Here is a 26,373-nt window from a genome sequence, read left to right on the forward strand (position 1 = left end):
CAAGCTTTGTTTATTCTAAAAATTTTGCAGATACAGCAAAAAAGTAAATTTGTTTTATAAACAGAACCATCTGAAGATAGATTTGTAATTTACAACCTTTAGATTCTCAGAAGACCAGGCAAATTCAAAAATACCAGGAAAAAAAAAAGACTACTTTGCCAATGCTCTGCAGTAGCTGTTAGTTACAGGACAGGATAGTAGTGGGAAAGAAGGTTCCTATAATTTGGTCCTGACTTGAAAAGAGCAGGTTCAAACACTTAAAGAAGTCACAAAAAAAGAACAGATCCACATACTTATTTATAGGAGACTCTAAGGCTGCAGAGGAGACAACTTGGCTGCCTTAGACACAATTCTATTTCCTGCCCTCATTCAAATTCTCAGTCACCTCATTCATAAAACCCAGAAGGACAATAGCTGTCTGCCTTTAATGCACTAGCACGAGCTCAGGACTATTCACAGTTGCTTTAGTATCTTACTCATAGGCCTACCTGCATCTCTAAAAACTCCTCAAGCTTGGTATTTTACCTTTAGCAAAGCAAAATCACACAGATTTGCAGACTGCAGGCTTTTACTAATCAAACGCACAGGATAGACAGATTACAACAAGCTAGGGAATTACAAGTCACTGCTCTTAACTTTTATGCCCAGCCTAGACTTCTACGTTAAAATGACCTCTCTCTCTCTTCAATAAATATGGTATGTTTCTTTCTAGGAACACAGTGTTCCTTTAAATCAGTTCTCACCAGTTTTCAAGTGGAATGAGCCCTGAGTCCAGAATACCCATCCCTACTAAAATTACTGCTAAGAGTGATAATTAATGTATTACTCAATGATAGGAACCATATTGACATTTGAATCCTGTATTGCATCAATGCAACAGAGAAGGAGCTCTTAAAATGACCACATTTCCCAATAATAGTATCAGAAGAATAAAGCAAACAAAGTGATATTCGAAGGGAAGGAAGAATCTGAAGCAACAGTAAATAGTTTTCCAGAATACATGTATCAGCTCTATCACAAGAGATTTCTCAGTCTTAACAGAGGAGGCATCTAATAGTTTGACAAGACATACAAACATTCTTATTAAATGTTGTATTTGGCAGATGCTTAATATTTATGCAACTTGGCATTGATAAATACAGTGACAAATATAACTTAAGTTTAAAAGACGCTATTCAGATCTTCCAATCACTTTAATCACGTCTGAAATCTGATGCTGGTCAAAATTTTTGCATTCTATTTGTTTTGGTGCCTCAACTTATTCAAGCGCACTGTTCTCACTGGTTTGACAAGCCTACATCTACTCCTGCAGCCTTTCAACTAATGGCCATGTTTCACCATACTTCAGTAGGAGTCTGCACCATGCAAGTTCCTCACAGTGAATCAGTAAGCAGCATCAGAATGGAAGACACACAAAAGACAAGTTTTGAGGTAAAGAAGTTTTGCATTGACTCTTTAGTGTTTATCTTGTCATACTCCATTTTCTAGTGCCACGCAAATACTAAACAGCTAAATGGAGCCAATTTTCTGAACTAAAATCAAAGACTAAGTCCTCCATTTCACAGAAGTGATACTTGAGTACAACTCATCAAACACTAAGTATTTTATTTATACCCTTTTTGTCATCATTCTCTGTTGCAGTCTCTAAAACACGGGGCACTGAGCAACCTCATTACAAAATTTAAAAAAGAAAAGAAGTATCAAAGCAAAGGGTAGGAGACAATTTTAGTCATAACATTGCATCGGTATTACAACATCACACTGAAAACCCACAAGTAAATTGTTAGTGGACCGTACACATTAAGTTACAATACCTGAGGTTTAGTGCATTCCTGAGAGCCAAAATGAAATGAGTGCCATATAGGAGGAAAGGAAAAGATGAACGTTATCAGACATGCCATAGTACATTCCAACACTACGAACATAATGTTAAAATTATGTTAGTGAGGGTCCACAGTCCCCTACAAGTTGGCTTTATCATAGAATCATAGGATGGTAAGGTTGGAAGGGACCTCTGGAGATCACCTAGTCCAACCCTCAGCACAGCCCATATGGGGATTGAACCCATGACCTTGGCATTAGCAACACCATGCTCCAACCAAGCTATGCGCAGAAGGGCCACCCCACAACTGAACGCACTGCATTTCATTTTCAATTCTTGAAAAATACTGCAATACAGTTTCATTTAAGACTGCTTAATATTTTCTTCTACATTTTCAAAGAAATATATAAAACTTTCTTCAGAAAATACTCAACCTTTCCAAAGAACAGCATTCTGAGATTACTGGAAATAAAGCATCAACAAAAATTCATACTACATGGTAACTAAGCATTTGGGGTAAAACAACAAAAAGGATAATTATACATTCTGTAAAGATTCTGAGTATGTTATCTATGAGGCCTCACTATTTGGAATCAAAATGTATCTAACACCTGAAGCAGAACTCATCCACAATGAAGAGCAAACAAACTAACTCATCATACTCATCTGAGTTCAATTTGCCTTTAATATGTTACTTGCTGCAATCTCTAAACATCTTCCTTTCTTAATGTTTTTTTTATAATTAATTTTTTCAAAATTCAGAAGAACTAAAGATGAGATCCTGAAAGATGCTGATCAACGGATGGGCAACAAGCCCTCAAGATTTATGCTCGTATATATTTTGAATTCCTATGAGTTTCAAAAACTAAAAAGATTTTCTTCAGCTGATTTTTCAAAAAAAATGAGATTTAAAAAGAAAAAAAGGAAAAAAGAGAGAGAGAGAGAGAGAGATCAAGGGACAAAAAGCAGGAAGGCCGCAAAGACAACATAACCTTTAACATGAGTAATTGAAGCAACAGAAGTAATGTTGATAATAGAAACCAATGGGAGAACAATGTAAACAAGATCACCAAATACTGTAAAAAAGGAGGGAACAGGCCAAATGGAGAAAATCGTTTATATATATATATACACACTGTAAAACTCACTTGAGGTTGTTTGACTTAATATTTTCTTTCAAAAAAGGGGGGGGAAGTCAATCACATGTATCACAGTACACTTGAAAGCAACATTTGACAGTGATTATTTCAAATTTTACAGTTTATTTGGCAATCTCTTCAACTCAATATAAAATCTCTCTTGTAATGAATTTCCCAGCACACACTCCCCACACACATACACACAATCATTATGAACTCACACAACATAAGCACCATCGGCTTTCGATCTTAGTACCAGAGTTAAACTAGCAACAACTCATTATGTACACCTAAGGTGAAATTTATACAACAGGTCTGGACCTACTAATGCAAATGGCACTGTTTGTAATCTAAATATTGCCTTTCAGAGTAAAATAAAAATCACACTAGTACTGTTGCTAAGCACAATGTATGCACCTAAATAACACAAACAAACAAAAAAATTCTTCCTGTGCTTCTAATTCCTACAAACTACAATTATGCCACATTTTTATTTTTTCAAAAGCAGAACAGTAAAATGTTTCGTCTACAAACCAAGTGAACTGGCTCAACTGAAACATCCATAATAAATTTGAAGGTAATTAAAACTGCACTGAAAATTAAACCATTAAAAGCTGTTGTATAAACAAAAAACATAAATTGCTGGCATAAAATGTAATTATTCAACTCATGAGGAAAAGCCTGTGCAGTTAACAGGAAATGTAATCAGACATCTACACACTTACAGACACACACTGAATATACAGAGAACTGGCAAACAAATCAAGGAATAAGGATAAAGAAGGGGAAAAAGATAAAACTTACAACTCTGCATTAGATTACAGACAGCTTTTTAAAAAACACAAAAGCCCCAATCCTGCAAATTTATAAGCATGTGGCTTACATTATGCAAAATTCAGCCCAATGAACTCAATGAGATTAAACATGCATAAAGTTATTTCTGCCTACGTCTGTATGGTTCTTGCAGATTTGGGGGCTTAAACAGTCAAGTGAGAGCCAAAGACAAACAGCTTTTCCAGTATTTTGCTTACAGTAGAAATTAACACCAAAAGAAAGCGTACTAATCTAATAGAGCTTCTTTCAATTTAAAGGTCACATAACAAAACAGTTTGTTGAATAAGTTTTAATGTTTAGTTAATTTCAACCCATGAGAGAGACTGTTAACTTACAATATGCCAGACTATCCCCTCTCTATATAAATCTATTTATATTATATACATATATGTATATTATATACATATATATTTATATATAAAGAACAAACTATTTAGTTCGCTGAAACTCAAATATATAAGGGAGACATCAGCAAAGATTAATTTGACTTTAAGGTCCGGATTCCAAACAGAAACAACTGATCTAACCCAAGAATCTGGCCCACTGCAATGCAATATAGTCCTTTTTAGGCAACAGTTATCATGTACATGAATGAGTGCTTTACTAACTGACCTTTTAGCACTGTACATTAAAATATTTGTATTGTAATCTAATATTGAAAGGAATTTATCGCTTAGCTGTTTTCTTTCACAATTGCAAATCATGACTGGAACATTAAGGCATTACGTATGACATTCATGATCATAAATAAACATGCTTTCAAATCCCCATCTGAACAAGCTGCACTCCTATTCACATACCCCTGGAGCCAAATTCACAGCATTTTAAGAGGAACCCCCTTATGGAATCTCACTTCTTTAAGGACACCGGCAAGTCTGGCCATTTTCAGTAGTTTCCCTGTTTATGTTTTTATAAACCACAAACACAGACAGCTTACCGTATGGTAACCTCTAGGCAGAGGTGGTTTCCCCACAGGATAAGGATCAACAGTATCAATAATTGTTTGCCGCTCCCCTTTTTGGTTGATTTTCCTAAATCTTCTTCGAGATTGCCTATGGGAAGCTTGGCGCTGAAAATACTCTTCATTTTCATCCATATAATCAACCTATAATAAAAGTAGTGAAGTGTCATTTCCCAAAAGAAATAAAAACATTACTGTATGTTAGCAACACTACTAAGCCTATTTCAAGAAAGAGTGGTTAGCTATGAATTTCCTATATTTTAGCAATACAGTGGGAAAAAAAACACCCCACACTCATAAGGATGACCAAAAAAAGCAAACGTTGGTATGAACAGAATCAGTGAGTATAAACACTTCTTTCAGAAAAGATAAAGGAAAATGCTTTTTCCCTCTCAATTCTTACTCAGTTTATATTCTTATACAGAATACAAACAATTCACTACTCCATAAATTATAAAAAGGAAACTCTTATGGGAGAGTACTTGTTGGTTTTCCTGCTGACTTCCACTGATCACTTGGGATTTTCCCCAACCAATCTGTGGGAAAGGCTTCACTCTTCAACAGGCAACACTATTTTATCATGTACTTCAAATATCTTAAGACCTAGAAGAAGGATTAGCAAGGACTACATCACTTCTAAATAACAGCTGAAAGAATAGAAAATAGATATTAGGAATATCCCAATCCGAAATCACTTTTCCCTGTTTCAGAGGCTTCAGTAAAGTCATAGTCCTAAATTCCTCACAGCAGCACACTGCAAAGAAAACATTCACACCAAGAATTTTGATTTTCCTGGAAGAGAACAATCTTTTTATAGTAATTCATACAGAAATCGTCTCTGGTGTGTTTGTTCTACTAATATAAACCACACTAACAGAAAAATGAGACTTTTCAGCATTGGCCATATATGGGGATTTGGTTAACTCACGTTCTCCAAACCCATTCCCCAGGGATAAATAGCACTTCTGAAGATGCAACAAGCTCATCAGGCACCTAACAAGACTCCTCCCCATTTTTCAATAGGGAAAAGAAATGTTAGACAAGAATACTGTGCTTATTCTCTCAAGAGTTTGCAGCATACCTCCATCGTAAGTGTCATAGTCGGTCTGTATCACTGAGTATCACTTTCAGGATGTGGGGATGACCACAGCTCCTGGCAAGGCTCTTAGCCCCCTTATCACAGAGCATCATTTTCACCTCTGATGCAGTCATATCCATGTTACAGACATTTCCCCTTCTCCTTCTGTCCCTCAGCCCCTTTCAGTCCTGACACTGGAAGTTACTGAGCCTGGCAAACTCTGGAGACAGAACTCCTCCTATTCAAAGCACACTTATTCCTACCAAAACAGCTGGATTGAAGAGTACATCAGATGTTTCATTTCAACTTTTCCTCAACTCTGGAGATATTTTTCTGGACTCAAAAGGGGGGGGGGGGGAAGGGGGCATTTTGAGGTATCTTGGCCCAAGAGGGTCCAGAGGGTATCTGTCAGTCCAGAAATTTTCTTCTGGTATCCTTTGCTTAGTCACCTTCTTTCTCTATTTTACATCATTTTTTCTTATAACTTGTCAAAGTAGTAGAGCGAGAGAGACACATCCACCAACTAAACTGTGTAACTCAGGAGAACAAGTTTGCAACAATAAACTCTTTCCTGAACTTATGATTAGAGATAAATTACAGCAAGTGGCCAGACAACTCCCGGAGGCATGGAAATAGGGCGACGTAATAGGCCAGTACTGAAGAGCTGCTCCTTCACAAAATAAAATTATAGAAGGCTTTAGGAGCAAGGAGAAAAGGATTGACATTTCTCACTTTATCTTCTATGTTTCATATGACTGAATTACCCTCATAAAATAATTTTCTCAGTACAATGGGAAATGTCACCAAACATCTGACAGAAAAATATAACATTACACAAGCTGCTATCTTCTTACAGTGAAATCATAAAGCACTTAGCACTGGCAAAATCCTGCCTGCCTTCACAACAAGTTAAAATGCTGCTTTTTTTTAATTAACTTTAAACAATGAATAATTTCTCTCTTTGACAAGTTCAATGTGACAGGCTATATTTGAACTAATATCTATATATGGCTTAGGTAAGTGTCACACCTGTATTGTGAAATTATTACTATCTCAGTGACAGAGCAAACAAACGTTTAGCCCCTTGATGGTGCGTTTGTTCTCATGATGCACTCTGAGGTATCAGCTGAAAACTCTTGTGAACTTCTGAACCCTCAGAGATGATGCTATTTGACCACTGGACTACAGCAAACCTCTACTGAGATAAGCTTTTAACCAGGAAAGTTGATAGAACTTCAAACTGCTTGTTAAAATCTCAAATTGCTGAAAGTAAACTTAATTCAAACAAACATTAAACTAACTTGAGATTAATACTTTAAAACATCTTTGCTTAACTATAATGGGAAAGCAGCCGCACTTAAAACCCTATTCTGTTTAGGTAAGCACGGTTTACTCTTTTGTAAGAAAATTGTGAAAGTAAATTTAATTTAACAATGTAAATCACTTAAGGCAAATATGCATGCAGGAAAAGGCAAGAAAGTTACATATGACATGTAGCTTTATAAAAGCTCATGTACAAAAACCAGAAATCTCTTCAAATTACTGAAAGCTAGAGTGTGTAAAGTTCTAGTTAAAAAAGGAATATTTGGAGGAAAATCAGAGGAAATACTCTTACCACAATCATTTCAGATGGCTCTAAAACAATGCATTCACAGCCACGCCTGAAGCTTCCTGCAGAACGCTTGCCAAAACTGGAAAGAACAAGGATACTTCAATCAGAACAGTAATCAGAGCTATAATACAATCTGTAAGCCGTATTTACATTTTCTCCAGATACCGAAAAGCATATAAAAATATACATACCTCCACGCAATACAACAATTTCATGTAAATGTCCTCCTTCACATAACTGATAGCCAAGGATATCAACAGCTGTGAATTTTTTGAATTACGTAGTTTACTAACAGTATCTGCTAGATAATTCTACTGACACAAAAACAAGTGTCAATCAAACACTGACTAATTAAAATGCATGGCTGATTCTAAACTACATCAGAGACAGTTTAAACTAGTAACTATCTACTTCTGATGTTACAGTATTAAGTTACCTAAACTATCTGCATGACTAAGGAAGGCTAACTAACGTATCCGAGAAAAAAAATAAAAAGACTTATCAACTTCACTTAGCTCCTCTTTATATAAAAATAATGTACAAATAAAAAGCAAGTATGTTGAATGTAAGACTATGCCCAAATTGAACAGATGAGGACAAAAGGCCATTCTGCCTTTCATTACACAGCCATCTTAGCACAGTAATTAAGCATGATAATCTTTTGCTTCCCATATGATAAAAGAGATCTATTATAGTTTCAATTTCTGTAAGTGCTTGCCTATATTAAATGAGTATATATGTCTGCAGTCTCAACTGCAAAGAATTCTAGAAATACAGCAGTAAAGGCACAGTGTAAAGAAACAGTACATAATTCAGTGAAATACAAGACCTTCCACCACTGGATCCTTGATCCTATGCCATCAGAGTGGAGTGTTAGAAAATCAACTGAAGTGCAGGGGAAGATTGTTTTGTGGACGTTTTGGGGGACACAGACCTGCTGGGTTTATATTTAAATTTGCCGGCTCAACGCCAGACCTTGTCTGCCAGTGACAGGAAGGTGGAACAGAAGATGGCCTGGCTGGAACTTCTGGGGTCCTCTCGTAGCCTACTGTAATAAAGCTGCTCTAAAATCTGCCAGAGAGGAAATACTATCCAGTCTTTCCCTTTCTTCCACCCAGCTCTGTGCAACAGACACGGGACACCTTCCCATTTGAAGCTCTCAGTGCATATAAATAGACAGATATGTTTTTTAATATAAAAAATAAGGATTTAAGAATAAAAGAGATAGGAGGGGAGAAGGTTTGAAGAATTTTAAAAGGCAAGTATTAAACAAGTTTTGGAAAAACAAAGACTCAGGAAGATTCTAAATTTTGAATTTTAACTAATTTCCTAATGCACAGTCGCAATGACACACCTAAGCTTTTTTAAAGTTATTTTTCACAAACACTCTATAAGCTTATTTTATAATGAGAAAACTGTAGAAGAGCAGTTATATGTAGATATACTGTTCTGAACAGTGTATCTAACCAATTTATATCTATTCGTCTGTCCAGCCTGGGGATTAGTGGAAATGAACAGTTTAACTTGCTACCCCAAAGGCTAATCTCTTGACAAGGGCACTTTTATAGCTGAAAAAGAAGACAGTCAGATATTGAAAAGAAATGCCAGCTGTGCTTATTCATCAAAATAATAATCGTGTTTAATGGTACATGGGACTTCTACAATAGAAAAATTTTTACAGAATACTAGGCCTCTTGAAAAGAAACATTCAGCAGGAGGAAAAAAAATAGGATAGTCTCCCAACAAACCATGTATTTTCCTAGAGGCAAACACATGCTTCCTTCTACAGTTCAGCAAAAAACACAGGGTGCTTGAACTACCTTAAAGATACCAGAAAATGCAACCATTAACTTGATTCATTAGACCATTGAAAAAGTGACAAACTTATTTTCTTTGTCATTAACCTGATCCATAGACACCATTTTTCCTAAAAATCTCATGGTGGGGGGAGGGAGGGAGAGAATTATACCAATTCACTGATTGAAATACGTAACACTGCAAACACAATGGCAAAGAAGTCAACTTATTTGGTTGAAAACGCACGCAGAAATATTCCCTTGTTTCATGCAGATCCTCCTCCACTCGTTGCTCACACACAGTTTTGGGCCTAGAATGAAATTTTACTGTATTTTTGTCAGCACATTTTCTAGCCTTCAAGTGATCAGTGATTTCAAAAAAAAAACGCATATAATGCTTTTCCATCCCCATATTCCTGTTCTATTGCTATCTCTAAGCATCTTTAAACTTCTGCACTTTGATAATAACTGCAGCCATCCACAAGTTTCATGCATTAGCAAATACCGTTTAAAAAGTGTGTTGAAATGTGTTTTTGCTACTCTTTTCGAATTATTTTCTTGAATTTTAACCTTCAGCACAAAGGAACAGATAGTCAACAATTCTGTAAGACAGAGGGTATACACTGAATTAGTACATCAGTGATGAAATCCCTTATATCTGATCCCAGATAATGCACTAAGTCTCACAGCAATAACCACATCATTGCTGTATTGCTTAAACTCCTATGACAACATTAAATCTACCAGAGCAGACAGTACATCACATGTGTATTATCTTCGACCAAAGATCACAAGGCACTAAGGCTGTAAACAAACACTATGATCTTTATGAAGTATTATAGGCAAGAAGACAAGTAAATTAAGGCAAAAGAAAGTTAAATGACCTTTCAAGAGTTGATATGCCACATGAGCTAAACCTCCTGACTTTCAACCCGCTGCTGAAAATTCACCATCAGATAGTGAGGATGCCACATAACTAGTGACAAGTAGGAAACTCCTCCGTGAGCTTCAGCCACTTACAGACACTTCAGACACATCCAGCTCCAACAATTTCTGTTGATGCTTACGCACAACCTGTTGCAGAAGGGATGTCTACACATACAGTGTCACACAAATGTCTGTTATCATTCACCTTTGAATAACAACTGGATTCTTAGGGCATCCCCAAACCTGCTGTTTCAGTACAGAAGATTAACAAAGCTGGTAAGTTTTATTGGAATCAATTTGGCAAAGCTTTGTACAAAAGCAAAAAACACCAAATATCAAAGAGGACTTCAACAACACACTTTCCTACTCAAAATCCCTAGTTGCCATATCCAGCCGCTAGGTAGACGAAGCCATCACCAAATAAGCTTGATTCACCTGAGCAAAACTAAAGTTATTTAAAATACTAGCAAGCAGGAAAACGAAGCAAATACCAAAACACCTAGTGTAGCTCTTCACCAAGTTGATCAGAAAGTCCAAACTGTGAAGCCTTTTATAAATTACCAGGAAAGGAACTTTATATATGGGACCACAATCACATAAAACTTTGATTTTCTAAATAATTTAGTAGATTTTCCTCCCTATCACAGGGCTCCATAAGCAGAGTTAAAAGTGGAGCCCTTAAACTGATTACAACCATTCAGCAGGTCACCTGGTTTCACCCAGTCCAGAAGTCTCCTGTGAATCTCAGGGAAAGTCAGGGAAAATCATTCAGAGCTGGTCAGGACAGAGCTTCTCACACTGGCACTGAGCTGTGCCTCTTGGCCTTACAAATTCATTACAGCATGGCACCACATATATGTAAGCTTAACAGCTTCCATCAGAGTAGGTAACCACACAGTTTTATATCTGAACTAATAGGTTTTGCGACCTAGAATCCCTTGGAAAGTGAGGCAGCAGAACCAGTTACCTCAGCTGTGAAGCTATGCAAACCTGGTGACTCTGCACCTGCACACAAGCCGGGCTGGCGTGAGTAGTGCAACATATTGGGAAGAAAGAGTAGCAGCAGAGAAGGTCTCAGTGAAAAGGGATTATCTTCATAACACCAGCTCTACTTTAGTAACCTTTTCTAGGTAGTGTTCCTTCCAAATTTTTGGATGCTTGGTCAGACTTGCCATAAAAAATGAGTAGTCAGATTTTTCACAAAATACGCAGTCTACTGGAGCACTGACTGGCTAAATGAAGGCAAGAGGTAGGAAGTCTTTACTATTTGATTTCAGTGAATATGAGATTCGACAAATTTATTCCTTCCCTTGTTGTAAGGTGAGCTAAGACTGGGGATATATGATCCCACTAGAGTGCTTAAGGCAAACATTTCTGTGTTTAAAACATGGTACAGAATTCTCTGTAATGTACACTTCACTATGTAATGTACACTTAGCCCTATTGCAAAATTCTTTTATCATTTCAATCAAAACTGTCTTAGTTACAAAGTCTTCTCTTCCTGCCTAAGCCTTTTTAAAAATTTTAACCCCTAAAAACAGCTCATTTGCAACTACTCCAAGCCAGCAATGCACACGAGAGAATCCCCACTTTGCAACTATTTTCTCTAAGTCATTGATATGCATGAGAGAATTTCAGACGAAGGGAGGCAATTTCAAGATATCTCTGTGATGATGGTGGTCAATATGGGATGTAGAGGTTATGATAGTAATTCAGATAGCCAGAAGGCAGCCTGGTAGGATACTACTGCTCCACCTAAATTCCCCAGAGAATTTTGCTCTCCAGCAGGTTTTCTAACACTTCTTTTCCTGCTACCACATAAGCTCAGACTTGAGGTTTCTTGAGGACTAAAGCTTCACAGATGCTCTCCTCAGTACGTGTGCTAGGGGCAATTTCCCTTTATATCACAGTCACTTTTATTCTCTCTAGAGCTACGAAGTGTATGCTGCGAATACAGACGTACCTAAAAACATTCTTAAACAAAACACTATTTTATTTGCAGAAATACACTTTATAGTAAATTTCTATATAGTCATTTTGAAAGTGGATGATTAAAAAAAAGCAGAAAGAAATTCAATTCTTACAATGTTAGGTATTTTCCCCACGCAACTGCTCCCTAACTATATTATTCCCCCAAACAATTAATAAAATAAGATCAGCTTCCTACTTGAGTATTCAAACACCTTATTTCCAAATAAATTTATCAGTCCTAATAAAGCCTTCTTTTCTTTATGTTTAATAAAAGCAGGTATTTCAATCCACTTACACACACAACTTGTTTTGAAACTTGACTTTCATTCTCATGCATTCTAAAAATTGAGTTTACGTTAACTGTAGATGACAGCAAGGATTTATAGTTTTCTGCTCCATTCGTGTACCCTACCACTTACACATGCATCTTGTAACTCATTATATTCAAAGTACATATGCTTGGCTAAAACACAATCATGCTATAGAAAGAACAGACACATTAGAGATTACAGTGTGCTAGTTAATAAAAGACATGTTTTAAGTGAAATCTAAGGGATTTCTGTGTTTCAAAAGTTTATATCATAAGTTTTCATTTAAAAAGTCTTTACAATTATAGAACTACAATTAGTAGAAATACATATTAGTGGCTAATTAAAAAAAACAGAATGAGAATAATTAAGATCACTATCGGCATTTCTTCCCCTTCAAATTTATTAAATTTGCTAATAAAACAAAAGAAAAAAAAATCTGATGATTAACTGAAAGATCTAAAGCCACAAATAACGCATGAATTTTTAAAAGCACTCACATGTTTGGACGGCCAAAAGCTTTCAGCTACTGAAGGTGACTTGTTCTGCCTGCCTGTCCTTTCTACTATTATCATGCCACTGGAGGACAAAATAGGTTTCTCCAGACATGACCCATCCATTTCCCCAGGTCCCCAGACATCCCCGAACACATACAGATGCTCTTTTCAAAGTTCTTGGAAAAGACGGCAGCTACTGAACACAGAACACCCTTATCAGCATTCAGTGCTGTCCCCTTGCCCTGGGCCTCCACATTCCTGTTTTCACGTCAGTCTAACTCCCAAACGGAAAGTTATTCCTCAGCACTGGAATGTAAATGCATTCATCAAAAGTGATGCAAAATCTGAAGAAAATTCCACTGACTACAAAAATCAAGAAAAGGACTCTAGGTCACAGGACACCCTGCCCCTCCCCCCCCCTTTTTTTTTATACGTGCAACTCCCCAGATCAAGCCAAAAAAACCCACAATTTCTCTGGTGACAAATATTTTAAAAAGATATACAAAACTTTAGAGTTTTCCTGTATCATGTAAGTTTATTTCTTTCAAAATTCATCACCATATATTAGCTTAAAGTAATAATTTACATATGAAATACAACTGCTAGTGGAACAAAGTACCACAAAGAAAGCTCCATAATGTATGCCCATCTACACAGTACATATTCTCCAGCATATTTGTAAGTGCAAAATATTGTAATAGATTTACATATTTATAAATGTGCTATTTATAAAGATGATGCTGGTCTAAAGTCTAATTAATCGGTAGTTCCTTTAAGCCCAAAAGCACATGCTCCATTTAGAAATGTTCTAATTCGAAGAAAGATACAATTAACATTCCTTTTCTGTTGCTGTTTCAAGTTTTTAAAAATTTCTATGGCACTTCTCTGCAAAAAAACTAATTCCATATAAACTATTTTGGTATTTTTTTTTAATATTTCTACAAGACATTAAAACTGTAAGTGTACATTACCTCTACTACAAGCATTTAAGCCAAAACTCTAGCACTCAAATACTTAAAAACTTGCTACCTTTTGAAGTTTTCAAATGGAACGTACAAAAAATGTCAAGGCTTTATGTTGCTGCTGTGCAATATTTGTCAGCCATGGCATCTAAGTATATATGGAGATTAAAATAAACATTTTCCCTCCCCTGTCCATTCCCCTTTCCTGAACCTAATCTTTCTTATTCACAGACATATCCAAATAAATCTGTGAGCAGCTCCACTCCCCAGGCTTTTAAAGTATCCATAAATATATATAAAACATACATAAATCGAATATCTCCAAACTATTTCTGTGAAAATTACACTACTCTAGCAGACGCTACATTTTGAAGAATCACAGAAAACTAAGATGAGATATAGAGGTATTGCGTTAAGCATTTTCAGAACGTGAAGTTACGTATGCTGAAATGATTTTCGCATTTGGGTAGCAGCCACACTGCAAGTGCTGTTACTGTCACTGCTACGTACACTCAGTGGCTCTCTCCTGTATTTGCTGTCTTCCTCCCACCGTTCATTTCCCAGATGCCGTGCAGCTCCGTCCTGCCCGCGGTTACTTGCGGCACGCGTTGCCTGGCGCTGCTTCCTCATACCAGCTCCCTGACCTCAGCCATGACCAACAGCTGCTTTGCATCAACTTCAACAACTATTCTCTGATGACACAGAAGCCAACACGAGCAGAATATCTGATCTCTGACACATCCCAAAGTCAAATCTTGATGTAATAGTCCACATTTAACTTACTCTTGACAAAGCCAAACCCTGGTAGATTTTAAGTCCCAAGGCAGACCAGTCATACCAAATTCCTGAATGAAGTATTATAGTGCAGGATTTATTTGATGTCTAGATGGGAAAAAAAAAAAAAAAAAAAAAAAAAAAAAAAAAAAAAAAAGGAGGACTCCATTTTCTATGTGCCACTTAGATATAAGGGATTCAGGGAAGTTTCTCCTTTCTCCACATCTTGTTTTAATAAAGAACATCACTTCTGATTTTGATATGTCCAGATTAGAATTAAAAACATTAGCCACATCGTAATGGCTTATTCTAACCACGCTAGATTTAGCTGGCTGGCACACAATTGTGCTGGGTAAGAAGAAACCCAGACTGTTCCCCCACCCAACTCTCCCCTGCCAGGGATGAGGGGGGGGAAAAAAAGTTATAATTCAGAAGAGCATACACATGCACAAGCCACCCTAGGGGAATGCTCAAGTGTTTTGAAGAAAACTAAATTTGGCATGGCCAATTTCTGACCCCTTGGATAAAAGACAGAGCACTTGGGGCGCACGGCGCAGCTCTGCGGTGCCGATTACGTAACGCAGGAAAGGAGCAGCGGGGTTTCACGTGGGTACAGCTGCCCCCTAGAAGCTGTAAAAGCACAGACCTGTCAGCTAAAAGACAAAGCATCGTCAGCACATAATTTGACCTTCTGTGTAATGTAGGCTTCTCTGCTTAATACCCACCTTTTAGAAAAAATAAGCAAGTGGGCAAAGGTATGATCCAAACCGCTCTTTGATTTAAAGGTGGTCTTCTGTGTATCAAATCAATAGATTCATTTCTGTTTTCTGTAATGTATTTAATTCTCACAAGGGTATTGTATTTTTTTTGGGGGGTGGGGGTGGGGGGGGGGGAAAGCAAATAGTTGCTAAATAGAAATGCTTTTTAGCTTAAAGGAAAACTGATACATTGGCAACCGAAATATGAGTTGAAGAGGTATTTGCAGACCTGTCACTGGTTTCAAATCCTGGAGACATGAGCTCACTACATACCACGGATAAGGATGATTACATTATCCAGAGTCATATGATAGCTCAGATGTTTACTGTCTCAGATACTACAGATCAGGTAACAGCGAAGGGACTCGCTTGCAACATCACAGCTGAGTATGTGCCACCAAACAGTACTCTGGGAGACACACATACACACAGAGCCAAAAACTATGATCTGCAGATTGTTGCTTGATCTGGGAGACAAATTAACCAGCCACCTGCAGAAGAAAAATCATCTTATCAAGCTCTGAACCAAGGTGCTGCAGCACCCTGCTGCAAAGCAGGGAAGAACGGAGCAAGTCACTCAGTGCGCGCTCGAGAGCTAATCTGTCCATGCTAAAGGCACCTCAGTGTTACAGGATAAGCAAGTTTACAGGGTATTAACGCTTCAAATAATCACTGTGCAGAAGCGAACTTGAACTCAAGCTTCAGCAAGAGTTCAAACATTTTTGTTAGCATCCTTAACACAGATGGCACATGACAGTACTTTACCTCCACAGCACCACTTCTACTCAGAGGTATTCCTCTATTTCACATGCAGCCACAACCCAGATCAGAGGTCCCATGCATCAGGTAAATTACAAATGACTACAGAAAACACTTCAAAAGAAGCACCTGAAAATCTGCAAGGAATAATTTGAAATTAGCTAGAATTTCATTAGCTGGGAGTTTATTCCCAGAAATATTCCTGTCAGTCAATCCCCAAAACATACCCTTTAGAATGATCTTAATATAATTTATTTTTTAGTACAGACTACTGCCTTTAGAAGTGTAGTTAATTTAAAATCCTGGACTGAATATACTAGTAAGTTACTGGTCTGAGTACAGCAGTGAATTTCTCTACATTTTTTTTTTGTGTGTAAGAAGAATTAAGTAAGGTTTTAAATTTGTTGTTTGTCACTGCAGCTTTCTATAGCATTACCTTAAAACTAAACAGAAAAATTGAAGAAGGAAAAAAAAAAATCTATGACTTTGAAATTGCCTGTTGATGTGCTGTAAAATCCGAAAGTGTTTTGCTATTTTACTGCAACTGATGGTGAGCCAGCACCCAGGCCCTCCTCGGCAGCAGGTGGTCCTCGACGCCTTCCAGGCTGCAGCACTACTAAGAGTTCTTTCTTCACAGCCCTCTCATACACTCTAACAAGAGAGAGGTTTATGACATTTTTCCATGAAATTCAAGAACTGTATTTATAAACTATACATAATACACACACACACATCTGGACAGAAGGAGTTAAGGCAACAACAATATTTTTAGCTTATTGCAGTAGTTCAACTTTGCAGTCTCCTAGAGCACCAAAAACTAGAAGCCAAGTGTACCTCACCAGGATACAGCTGACAAAAATTAACTTTAAATAATTTTTAATTAATTTTTGGCATTCTGTTATTTTAGAAAAATCTGTATTTTAATAAGCTGTTTGAATAAAAACAGCTTTGCTTCGGCTTCATCTTAATGACATCAATGTTGCCATAGAGATTACTCTGACATCACAAGATCTGCATAATAGTCTCAAAGAATGAGAAGTATTGGAAAACATGACTTAAGAGGCAAGACCTTGTCTGAACATAGTTTGACTGACAGTGTTCACGAAATCCATTAAAACAGAGAAGTCTTTTTCTGACACGATACAAAGTCTTTAAATGTTCTATCTTAAAAGTTTCTTCTTAAAAATCTGAAAAACGCATAGTGAACTACTTTAATTCTGCTATAGATTTTCCTAATCAGATATCAGAAGCTGTCATTTAAAAAAATAGAAAAGGAATAATCTAACATCTCATCTGGGTTTTTGGTAGTAAAATAAGACCATTTTCCATCCTCACTTATATGCCTGATTCATTCAATACAACCAATTCATTCACATAGAGGGTCAAATACATGACGACCTCAGTAACTCGCTTCCATAAATCTTATTACTAAAATGCAGATACACTCAAGATATCCTTGTAATAAGTGTCCTGCAACTGTAATTGAGTAAATCCACATCAATAACATAATAGTGATAATTTTATGCCAATTTAGATTATAATTCAGATTTACAGAAATAAATTAACCGTCCTTTACCATGTTGTACTATGTCTGGTCTACTAAGATTTATTTTTCAGAAATACTTGAAAGTTTTAGCATTACCAGAAAGCAAACTTTCAGACACTAATTCTTCCAGAGTATTCAACAGTGCTTTACGTCAAAAACATTATTTGTAGAAGTATTACAGTAGTAGAATCATAGCATTAATCAAAATAATACTTCCCACTTTCTGCTGTCCTGCAAATACATTAAAAAGTGAGGCAAAAAAGGGTTCTTAACACTCATACCCCAACCCTTCAATGCAGCTACAGACATCCTACAACACATTGTTCTTGGACTTCCATCAAAAGATTTCTTGGATTTTTTTTTTTCTTTTTTTTTTAAGAGAGCAAGAAAGAGAGAGGAAGGAATATTACATCATCTCTAATTTCAGGATTTAAAATGGATCTCTGCATGCTGCTCCATAGGCAACAGAAACTTCACGGCCCAGCTGAAGAGAGTGTTTCTCCAGGGTTATCAGGCCCGCCTTCTACATTGCGGTTACGGCAGCATTATGGCTTTCTTGCTCTCCAGTACACTCTGTTCCCTCTCTTCCCATGGGTATGCTTTTCCCTCTCTGGTATTCTTTTTTCTCCAGAGGACTGAGACTTTGTGCTATTTTTACACGTAGTTCATTTTGTTGTTCCTTTTGGGCAAGCAATGACCAGACAACCTGTCAGCTCATTCTGCTTGTAAACCTCGCCTAGAGACCCTGATAGCACAGAGAACAAACACCGTGGTCTTCCTTCCATCCTCAGCAGCTTTCACAAGTAACCGCATTTTTGATATTTTGCAGGCTCGCACAAAAACTTAAACCTTTAAATACTAGTTATCGGAAGGAACAGCCTGGAGGATAGGTCACCCTATATACCAGCCATAATAACACTCATGAAAAAAAGCAACAGCTTCCTTCTGATAGATCTATTTAATTAGTAATGGCTAGCACGTAATAGTGAATACCCACGTATGAAAGGTGTCAGACTGAAAAACATTTACTATTTTTGTTATTACATAACAAATTTCCCCTCTTAGACTCTCTCAAAAAGCTCTTCCCTCAATTGTATACAAATCTTTTATTATCATTTATTTTTATTATCAATGGATATCACATAATTACATCAGAGAGCAATAAAAGTAAGGTTGAACAATGTTTTCAAAATTGATCAGAAGCTGTTCTCAAATACTTTGAACTGCGACATGCTCCATTAGAATACTAGGATCAGAACTGTCTCTCAAACCAATGAGACATAATATAAGCAAAACTATCAAAGACAAGAATCAGCAATAAGACACAACATGCTCTATCATCCATTTCTTGACAAAGTTAAACTCTTATAGGCTTGATTCGTATTTGCAACAAAACTAAACTAAACTGTTCAGTAACTCTGTTTAGTGTTTCAGTGATTCACCGAAATTACAATTTATGTCCAATCCCTTAGACTCAAAACCATAGATCTAAAGTTAGAAACAAGTTACAAGGATCAAAATTGTGATTTTCCCCGCCCCCCCCCCACAATTTATCATCACTGCTTGGTGAGCAATCATTACCAGTTAAAACATTAGTTAAACAGTTACATTCAAACTACTTTCATGCAATTCCTCTCTATATGGTCTTGTAACAGCTGGGGAATATAGATAGCAATACATAATTACAGTATATGAACTAGGTCACAGGTACACAGCTTCAAGATTTCACATACATTAATGGGTTTATGCAGACCTTTGTACAAAAAAAGCCAGGGCAACCACATAATGAAATCACTTTTAAACATCTAGAAGAGGGAAAAGAAAGCATTAAGCTCTTTAAACATGGTTTAGACGATCCATTCTCCTTAGCCCACGTAAGTTTAAGATCAATTTGAAGACCTTCGCACAGGTGAGGAAGTCCTCACCATGGTCCTTTCTTTCTCAACCGCTTTCTCGGGCGACTGCAAGGTGTCTTACATGCTGTGCCTACAGGATGCAGTTTGATTTATTTTTCCCGGTGCAAATCTCTAATATCTTCCTCTTTGCTACGAAAAAAATTTCTTCCTGCCCACTGTCTAGAGCAGGCAACATACTGTCCCAAGGTATATCAGTTTTCACTGCAGCACATCTTAAAAAAAACAACAAGGCAGGAACCAAAAAACCTACCAAAATTTTTCACCAGTGTGACCATTTTAACATCTTTCAGGAAAAACATATTTTTCAATGGAATGAATGTTTTCGCCATTCACCCTAGAGAGCAAAACCTTCTCAATAAAAGCAAGAAGAAGCAAGAAGCCTACCATATTCAGCAGTTTTACCCTGAACAGGTGAAATTTTATCCAAAACCTTCTAACACAAAGTGGTATGTCTGGGTTGATATTATTCATAATAGATGTCGTTGATCCTATTTCCCCTCTGAACTAACTGTCTTCAAGTATTCTCTTCCCTTTCCACGCTTTATTTTTGATAAAAGACTATCTCCATGAATCTAGTGTGTTAAACTTCCTTTGGTTTGCCTTTTTTTTTTAATCCATTCAGTTACTTTGATCTATTAAAAAACATTCATGCTTACAGTGAAAAATTCTATTATCCATGTTGTATCCATGTCTCGGATGTTTATCTATCATTGGCTATCGTATACTCATATCACACTGGAAATTTAGATTATGCTCATTTTATATATACACTAAAAATAACCTGAACTGGTTAACTGACAGGTGACTCTCTATAAAGTGTTGCTCTAGGTTTTTTGTATTTAATACTTTGTTTCTACGCTCCATATTAAAAACTCCCAAGAGTAATTCTGTTATTAGAAGAGTTATATTTAACTCTTCGCATTTTCACATTTGAGTCCGAGCAGCGATTAACACCACTGACCTGGAGAAATGACAACAGAAGAAAAGTCTAATTCAACTTTTTTCTTGATGCAAGAACATTGGTAGCAAATACCTGCTTTATCCACTTTAGCTTATCATTACTGTGTGTGAACAGTGAAAAATTGGAAAAAACAAGGATTCTTGATCCTAAAGTTCTATATCATTATCAACTTGAGGGCCTCTCTAGAAAATGCATGGAATTGCTTTCTGATTATTCTAACAATGCCTCAGTTTGGATCACCTGCTGATGTTCAATCTCAAAACCATCACATCCTTTGAATGGCAACAGACAGAAGTCTGTGGCTCTACAACAAAACCCACAGGAAAAACGAGTACAAGGCTAGCTTTGTGACTGTGACCATACATCTTCAGTTCAGAGAACTTCAACTTGAGAGGGCTTCTTTCTAAAATTTCTTTTTTTCTCATAATTTTCATCTCAAAGTCTCTCTCACCTTAAGAGGAATCAGAAATATTCAAGCACACTTAAAAGTTACTCAGGTCATTTGACGCTTTCTGCCTTTCTGAGCCTCTCAACTTGTCATTAAAAACTTGGAAGAAAGCCTAGTAGCTCTAACCCCACTACAACAGATTTCTATTTTTATTTTCAAAAGATGCCACAGTAATAGATTACATTCCTTAACATTTTATCAGTTGTGCAGTAACAAAATTCCTGTAGCGTTGAATTAATTGTTGCGACAGGAACAACGCCAGCTACACACTACCCAATCTCATCATTCACAAACTGTGTCCTCTTTATTTCCAAACACCTCAGATACTGGCAGCCAACCTGGAAGGTCACCAATTTCAGTCTTCAGCGAACTCAAATTGTTCAGCTGAAGAGGAGATGGGTCAGATAAAGCAAAACATACAGAACTTTCTTAGTTGTAAAAACACTAATATATTAAATCTTTAAAAAACTGTAAGATGATTTCTGCAACAGGAAGGACAGTTTCAGACAACTATACTGCAGGAGCACTTCCCTGCATCACAAACATTGCTGTGACACCAGGTGAGGAGAGAAGACAGGGCCTAGTTAATTTATGGGTCACCTAATTCAGCTGTGGCCAGAACTAACTGTAACTTGGTCTAGACAAGGAAGCCAGACTCAGACAGCTTGAAACTGTCCCTGAATGCCCTTGCTAGCCTGCTCCTCCATGAGCCAAGCTCCAGGACAGACACGCAGCAACCCTAGTTCCTCTTCCACTACATAACAAATAAGGAAATGCCACAGACAGGTGAGCTCCAGGCCTTTCTGATAACACTGGCTATGGCACCAACTGGAGATTTAAGGTAGATGCCAGACTAGATGCTCCCAAAAAAAGTTCCCTTTTATAAGTAAGCCATTACATTCTCCAGGAGCAAAGTCTCAGAATATAATGATAATGGAGTGCACTGTGATAGTCTAATTCCGTACTTGCAGGTAACAGGATGTACCTTCATCCAAAAGAAAACATACAGCCTTTTAGCCAGATGCAGACAGTACAAAGCACTTAGGAATGTTTCTACAACGTTTAACAGTAGTTGGAGATCTTAAAATCCACCATGAATAATTAATGGTAGGCACATACTCAGCCATAAAGGGACAGACATTATCTCCACTAATTTTTCCAGGTTCTTTCTTCAATTCCTTATCATGATCTCAGTCCTGCCTAGATTAAACCACAAGATCGCTCTCCTCCGTGACTCAATTTCAGCTGAGAATGGACTGAAACGCTGAACCAAGTCATTCAGATCTGCGAGAAAGGACAAAGATACTGCTGGGTGTCAGCCCACTGACAGTGCCACACTCAACACTTTCCCACCAGGCCTTCTAACTAGTCATGAGCAGGGCTTCAAAACAGCACTTGCCAGACACAGAAATCATGAGGCAACAAACAGATCATGGGAAAATCCAGCAGCAGCAGCAACTAGCAGGAGAAAAATAAAATTCAATCTTTAAGTGTTCTGAGAGCAAACTACATCCAAATCACACACTTTCTTCAAGTAATTTCTTAAAAAAATCTTAAAAGCATACCCCAGGAAATTATTTGTTTTTTTGATAAATTCCTAATTCATCATCTTTTTTTCCATCATGATGCTGTAGATCCTTAGCTTTAACAAAGCTTATAAGCAGAGACAGGGAAAACGCTCAGTAAGAATAAAGCATAGTTCTGGATCAACTCCCTATAGATCTTAAATTACAAAAGCAGCAGCTCCCAGAAGTACGTCTCCTAGCATCCCTTAAACCAGTCATTCTAACACTGTCTCCTGTTCAGAGGATTGGGGGGAGGGGGGTGAAAGAGAGAGACTCTTTTCTAGGTAAATTCAAAATATATTTCGATTTAAAAATTTGGGGGTTTTTGCATGCTGATCACTGTCTTGCAGTTAAAAGCTGAGTTTTGTTCTAAGATCTCATAAGCTTAAGCAGCAGTATCTATTATTAACAAACACTGCAGGTTGCAAATACATTAACATCATACACTGAGAGACAGACTTTATCTTTGTGATCAAAATTATCAGTGCAATTCTATTAACTGAAAAGAGAACTATCAAAGATAGAGTTCTGTATTCAAAATATAAATATATCAATTCAAAATATAAATAATCATCATCAACATACACAAATCAAACCACACCAAACAGCATGTTCCAAGCATCACAAAAATTAGCCCATAGCGCTACATCAGCACTTCTGTAGTAATATGCATTACCTGTCAATCCCTAACAAATTTTCTTCTAAGAAAGGTGACATTTTTATGTTAATCACAACATACTTTGTCCATACACATTTTATTTACGGACAAGGACAAGGCACACAACTATGGATTAAGATGCCTTTTAAAAGTCTTTGACTTTTGCATTAACCAGGGAACCAACATGTAAAACCTCTACTTCAGATGTGTCAGTCTTTTCCATTTAAGAGTATTTTATTATTAATCTCCTTCCAATTAACTTCCTTCTTCTTCCATTTGCAAGATGGCCAGGGATTGAAACAGAAGAATAAAAAGCAGCTTTGTAACTGTCTTGAAAGAATGATATTAGGAAGTGAACTTTAAAATTATGTTCTCTACATAAAGGCAGAAACGCAGATCGTTTCAATACGATCAAAGTCTGTATTCAATATTTATTTATAATTAAAAAGAAATATTTCCAGGTGTATATATAGCTTTTAAGTCAGATGAGTTTTTACAAGTATTATACCATTCAATGGCTGTATTTCCTCACTTAGGCTAACAAAGATAATCAAACAAAGATGAGACCTATATTAGAGTGCTTTTATAAATTTATCAAAGCAGTAAATTGAAAAGTATGTTTCACTACCACCTGCCAGAAGTAGAAGAGAAAATCAAACATCTGACAAAAACATTTATAACAAAGTGGGAATCATTTCTGCACAAATTGAGTTTTGTTATTGCCTTAAACAGATTTGAAATAAGTCTGTAATTTCTTTAATGGCTCTCCAGTAGTATTTGATATTCTATTCCATTATGGGTTGTTTTTAATATAGGAAAGACTAGAGGGCTAAATCATCAATATTTCAATAGACATATTCTTTGTAATTTTGAAAAGAGAAAAAAACAGATGTACTCTCAATTTCAAAATTTAATCTTTTAATTACTCAGAGGAAAAAAAACGTGAATAATTGCTCTTTTATGTAGAAATTCTTTACTTGCCAAAAGGAGCACAGCTTTGCAGTGTCATATCAAGTAGTAAGCAGAGGAGAGCGCAGGTGTGGTAGCAAGGAAGGAAAAGGAGAGGCTGAAGCAAGTTCAGAGTAAGAACAAGTTTGTAGGTAAAGAGAGCAACAAAGCTGGCATGCAGAAAGTCAGCATTGCCACGTGGCTGAGCTGCACAGCAAACACAGCTCAATCGATCTTTGAAGAATTCTAGGAGAAAGGCTTGGGGGAAAAAATAACCCACTAGCAAACACTAGAGCCCAGAGTTGATAAAAATTTGTCTTACAAGTCCATATTTTATCACTGCTAAGAGTTAGTCACATCTCGCAGCCATAGAGGCCATAGGCAAACATGCGGTTAGCCGTAGGTGATCTTGGAGACATTCATGTAGCACAGCTCCAAGTCAAGTAAGACGAAAGACCACAGTACCATTTACACTGGAAGCAAAGTCCTAGAACAGAAATGATTTGGGAAGTCAAAGCAGCCAAGCAAATGTGACGTGAGAATGGAGCAGACCCAGGGATGCTGGAGGCAATTCCGGAGATATTTTGAGGGACTGTCACATTACTGCTGTCTCTGACCACTTGGAAACACAGGAGAGCCAGGACAACCTTCAGGGAATTGTATCTTCTGCTCATTTATTTTCTGGACTTAATATATAAACCTCACTCTACCATGTGAACTGCTTCAGGGTACAGAAGCTCAGGGGAAGAGGTGAGGGACAGAAGTATTAATTTGTGCTAGTTTGGGAGGCAGGGAGAGGATTAAGGCATTTAACATCTCAAGCACATATTGCAATCAAATTAAACCATAAAGAAAGAATAGGAAAGAAATATTAGTAAAATATGGGGGAGAGAATCTACCTCATATTAAACCATCATAATTTCTGTAAACTGCAAAAGTGAAATTTATTAGCAGAACAGAACTAATTTCATCAGAAATATAGGAGTTTTAATAGTTAAAACGGCAGTTCTTTAAAACTCTGATTTACAAGTTTTCCCAAAATAATCATTAAATTGAATAAAATTCAACCTTGTGAACACTTTTTTTTTCTAGCTGAGGGCTTGTCATTTGAACAAATATAAGCTAAAGTAATCTTCCAATAGCCAAATAAAGTGACTTACTCATATGCACAAAACAAAGTGCTTAAAAGTGAAAATTCCCAAAGCAAGCCATCCAATTTAGAATCTTATATAATCAGAATTCCTTCCTGGAAGAACTTTTTTTTTTTTTTACTTTTAATTAAAGACTTATCAAGTAGACAGTTGCAAGTATTTGTATAAGTTCCCCAGTAAGTTAAACAACTAGGAAAATCAGTAACTATCCCACTCATCTAAAACCATTTCAGCTAGTAGCTATTTGATCATACATAGTATCTATAGTACATTACAAAACTGCTTATTTGGGGAGTTTGGAGTGTTCATAGAATCATAGAATCGGTAAGGTTGGAAGGGACCTCTGGAGATCATCTAGTTCAACCCCCCTGCTCAGCAGGGTCACCTACAGCATGTTAGACAGGGTTGCAGCCAGGCGGGCTGTGACTGTCTCCACAGAAGGAGACTCCACCACCTCTCTGGGCAACCTGTTCGAATGCTCCGTCACTCCCACAGGGAAGAAATTCCCCCTCACGGTTAGGTGGGACTTCCTGTGCTTCGATTTCTGCCCATTGCCTCTTGTCCTGTCACACGGGACAACTGAAGAGAGTTTGTCCCCGTCCCCTTGGCACCCTCCCTTCAGGTACTTGTACACATTGGTAAGATCCCCCCTCAGTCTTCTCTTCCCCAGGCTGAAGAGGCCCAGCTCTCGCAGCCGTTCCTCCTAGGCCAGGTGCTCCAGCCCTCTGGTCATCTTTGTAGCCCTACGCTGGACTCTCTCCAGTAGCTCTATGTCTCTCTTGGACTGGGAAGCCCCAAACTGGACACAGTACTTGAGACGAGGCCTCCCCAGGGCTGAGTAGAGGGGTAGGATCACCTCCCTCGACCTGCTGGCAACACTCTTCCTAACGCACCCCAGGATACCACTGGCTTTCTTGGCCACAAGGGCACATTGGTCAACTTGTCATCCACCAGCACTCCCAGGTCCTTCTCTGCAGAGCTG

General features: G+C 37.3%; 1 protein-coding gene across 5 annotated transcripts in view; it reads right to left on the reverse strand.

Annotated features, from left to right (window-relative positions):
* The window catches only part of RAPGEF2 (Rap guanine nucleotide exchange factor 2), a 192,712-nt gene that overhangs the window by 83,416 nt on the left and 82,923 nt on the right, over nt 1–26,373 (reverse strand). For all 5 annotated transcript variants that reach the window (XM_062573814.1, XM_062573811.1, XM_062573810.1 and 2 more), the window contains exons 5-6: nt 7,450–7,525; nt 4,733–4,900 (exon numbers count right to left, since the gene is read on the reverse strand). In XM_062573814.1, the coding sequence (XP_062429798.1) occupies nt 4,733–4,900; nt 7,450–7,525 (244 nt within the window). The remainder of the gene's footprint in view (nt 1–4,732; nt 4,901–7,449; nt 7,526–26,373) is intronic.

The sequence above is a fragment of the Rhea pennata genome, chromosome 4 (genome assembly GCF_028389875.1).
Source record: "Rhea pennata isolate bPtePen1 chromosome 4, bPtePen1.pri, whole genome shotgun sequence".
Classification (NCBI taxonomy): domain Eukaryota; kingdom Metazoa; phylum Chordata; class Aves; order Rheiformes; family Rheidae; genus Rhea; species Rhea pennata.